The following is a 2,906-nucleotide window of genomic DNA, read 5'->3' as shown; positions in this document are numbered from 1 at the left end:
GCGCCCAACGAAAATTAATAATTTTTATTTTTTAATGAGTGTCACTCTGTCAACCAGGATCCAACGGAAATTATCTAACTTCCATCGGGGAAGCCTAAGGCCCCGTTCGTTTCTTCCGAAATGGTCCTGAAATTTTTCAATTTGATCAAAACTTACATAAATTAGAACAACAATAAGGTTTGGAATTGTTCCGGTTCACCGTTCCGAGAGAACCGAACGCCCCCTAATTTGAAATTTCCATAGGTCTTCACAGTTGACGGAAGTTATTCAGTTTTCTGTTGTGCGCGGTTGGTTTTGGCTCGGCTCAAACAATTAATTGGTTTTATTCTTTGCCTGACGGCTTGGTGTTCTGTTGCTTTAAGATTCTTTTGAGGTATTGCTTTAAGATTTATAAGGTGGATATGTGTCATAAATTCGAATAGGCTTCAGGGCCACTTCTCTGCAGACTGCAGCCGGTTGTAGGGAGTTTTGTTTTTCCGTCGGTGCCTCAGTGGTGTCCATAGAGTTGGCAAGGAGAGGCTCATGCAGGAGGTGACCAGCAGATCTAGCCAGAGGTGACGAGCATGGTTAATATAAAATATTGTTTAAGAAAGATTGAAAAAAAATAGTAGTGAGAAGAAGAACCTTACGTACTTTTCTTTATGTTTCCTGAGAGATTACACATAGAAAAATATCACTATTACACTAGCAGATGACGGCCAATGAAAAACATTCATACATTCCAAGAACTACTGCAGCTTAGCCCAAATGACGGCCAATGAAGATTATTATATATATCACAAGGAGCATGCGTAGATACACTGGGGGAATTAACCCGTACGTACGTGGAACGCCGGCACGATCCGCCGCGTTACTTACCGACGAATAAGCAGCTCGCCTGCGCTTGTCAAGTCAAGCACATAGAGATCACAATAAGGCCCATGCGCACGCCAACGCCGGCGCGAGCGCAGCGACGACCGCGAGCGGCGCGGCGCGGCCCGGCGCGCCGGCCGGGATGAACCCTGGGTCCTGCGGGTACAGCGGGCCCTTGCCCGGCGGCGCGCTCCCGATCTGGATGTACGCGCCCGGCGGCGGCGGCTGGTAGTATGACGAGGACTCCCCGGGGTAGGTCGCGGGTGGGGGAGGGCTGTAGTAGTAGTACGGCGGCGGGGGCGGCGACGGGTACAGCACCGGGCAGTCGGCGCCGCCGCACGGAGAGCACCCGCCACACTTCACCTCGTCCCCCTCGGCCGCCGCGATGGCGATGATGGTCACCAGCGCGAGGACGAGCGGCGGGGCCACTGTTCTTCCTCCCATCATCGGCCGACGACCTTCTGGCTGGCTACCAAGCACAACTAGGCTACGTACGGTCGAGAAGGGGTGTGGGAAGGTAAGAGAGGAGGCCGGCCTATGGACTGGTGCGGGTGCGGCTGGCTCTCGCAGTCGCAGCCTTATGGCGCAGCGAGGGAGCGAGAGGCCGGTGGTTAGTTGCTCCTATTCCTATGCATGCTATGCCTTCCGCTCTAGTCCATTTACACAAAGCTCGAAAGCGATGGGCGAGCAGAGCATGTGGCGGCGCGTAAATTGGCCGGCCACACATGCACGTCGTCTACGCCGGTGCGGGCGCGGCCAGGGGCAGGCACAAATAATGCGCCGCGCGCGCGAGCCCCTCCAAGGCAAGTCGACGGCCTGGATGCGCTTTCCAGGCGGGACGGGAGCGCATGTGCGCCTGCCTGCATGGGCGCGCCCACCGGATTCTGAAGTAGTGCGTCTGTGCGTAATCGAGCACGCGGCGAGCTTGGCCTTGGCTAGCGTAGTGGCGAGGGTTCAGGTTCATCGAGTAGGAGCGGGGTCGCGTAAAGGTGGCTTCACCTACATACCAAGTAAGCAAGCAGAAGCTTTTATCTGCTCCGGCCTGTGCTGGGGTGTGCCATGTGATGAGTGTGTGTGTGCGTGACCAATGACCTGACCCTTGCTTTCTCCCACAATACGTACTTTCTGTTAGAATTATAGGCATTTTCGTATCATTTTAATTCCATAAATTAACATTATGATGATGACATATAATAGATAATCAAACATAGAAAACGTGATCTCAAAAATATCCATAACAATATGGATCATGAGAATACAAAGCATAAGAAGCATGTAAATCATATAAATAAAATAAGTATATAAGCATGGTTCATGGATTATTGCGGAACAACTGGAAATAAACAGATAACAATATAAACAGGATGACTGTAAAATTAAGACAGACAGATATAACATATTATAATACGATAGAGCAAAGCTACATACGACATATATAATATGCAGAATATAAAACTGTAAGGAACTGAATTGATCATACCCTCCCATGCGCTCCGAGGATCCTGATCCTTGTCCAACTTCTCTTGTCATCCGATTGAGTTGAAGACGCCAAGAACCAGCGATGAAGACAACGACAGATGTTGGGCAGTCGCGAAGACGCTCCCCAAAAACCTAATTGCCGATCCCCCGTGCAAGGTCTCGAACGGCACCGGCTTCGGAGGCACCTGCCCTCTCGCTTCTCTGTGCGCGCAGAGTCACGAGATGGAAATACCCTCAATCGGCGGCTGGATTGTGAGACTGAAAGTGTTTCTCGCGTGTACCGAGTGACAGGGGTGCTCCTCTATTTAACCTCTCGCAAAGGGAAGCTGAAGGAGAAAGGTCGCCGAGTCACGCCAAGAGTCGGCCAGCTCTAGCCGAGTTATGCCATGAGTCGGCCAGCTCTCGCCGAGTCACGCCATAAGTCGGCAGCTGAAGGAGAAGGGTCACTCGGCTGACTGCCGAAGAGACAGGGTCACTCGGCAGACGAAGAGACAGAGTCACTCGGCTAACGTACGCGGTTAGTGAGTGCTAAAAATTAACACAACCACACCACGCCCGCCCGCTCGCCTGCCTGC

The 2,906-nt window shown here is 51.9% G+C and overlaps 1 protein-coding gene across 1 annotated transcript; it reads right to left on the bottom strand.

Moving 5' to 3' along the window:
* Positions 1 to 658: 658 nt before the first annotated feature.
* LOC100277199 (uncharacterized) lies at positions 659 to 1,351 on the bottom strand. The gene has a single exon (NM_001150836.1). The coding sequence runs from the start codon at positions 1,297 to 1,299 to the stop codon at positions 907 to 909; it is 393 nt and encodes a 130-aa protein (NP_001144308.1). The 5' UTR covers positions 1,300 to 1,351; the 3' UTR covers positions 659 to 906.
* Between the last annotated feature and the right edge of the window lie 1,555 nt (positions 1,352 to 2,906).

Source organism: Zea mays, chromosome 8, assembly GCF_902167145.1.
Source record: "Zea mays cultivar B73 chromosome 8, Zm-B73-REFERENCE-NAM-5.0, whole genome shotgun sequence".
NCBI classification, from domain to species: Eukaryota; Viridiplantae; Streptophyta; class Magnoliopsida; order Poales; family Poaceae; genus Zea; species Zea mays.
This window is presented reverse-complemented; position numbering and strand designations above follow the sequence as displayed.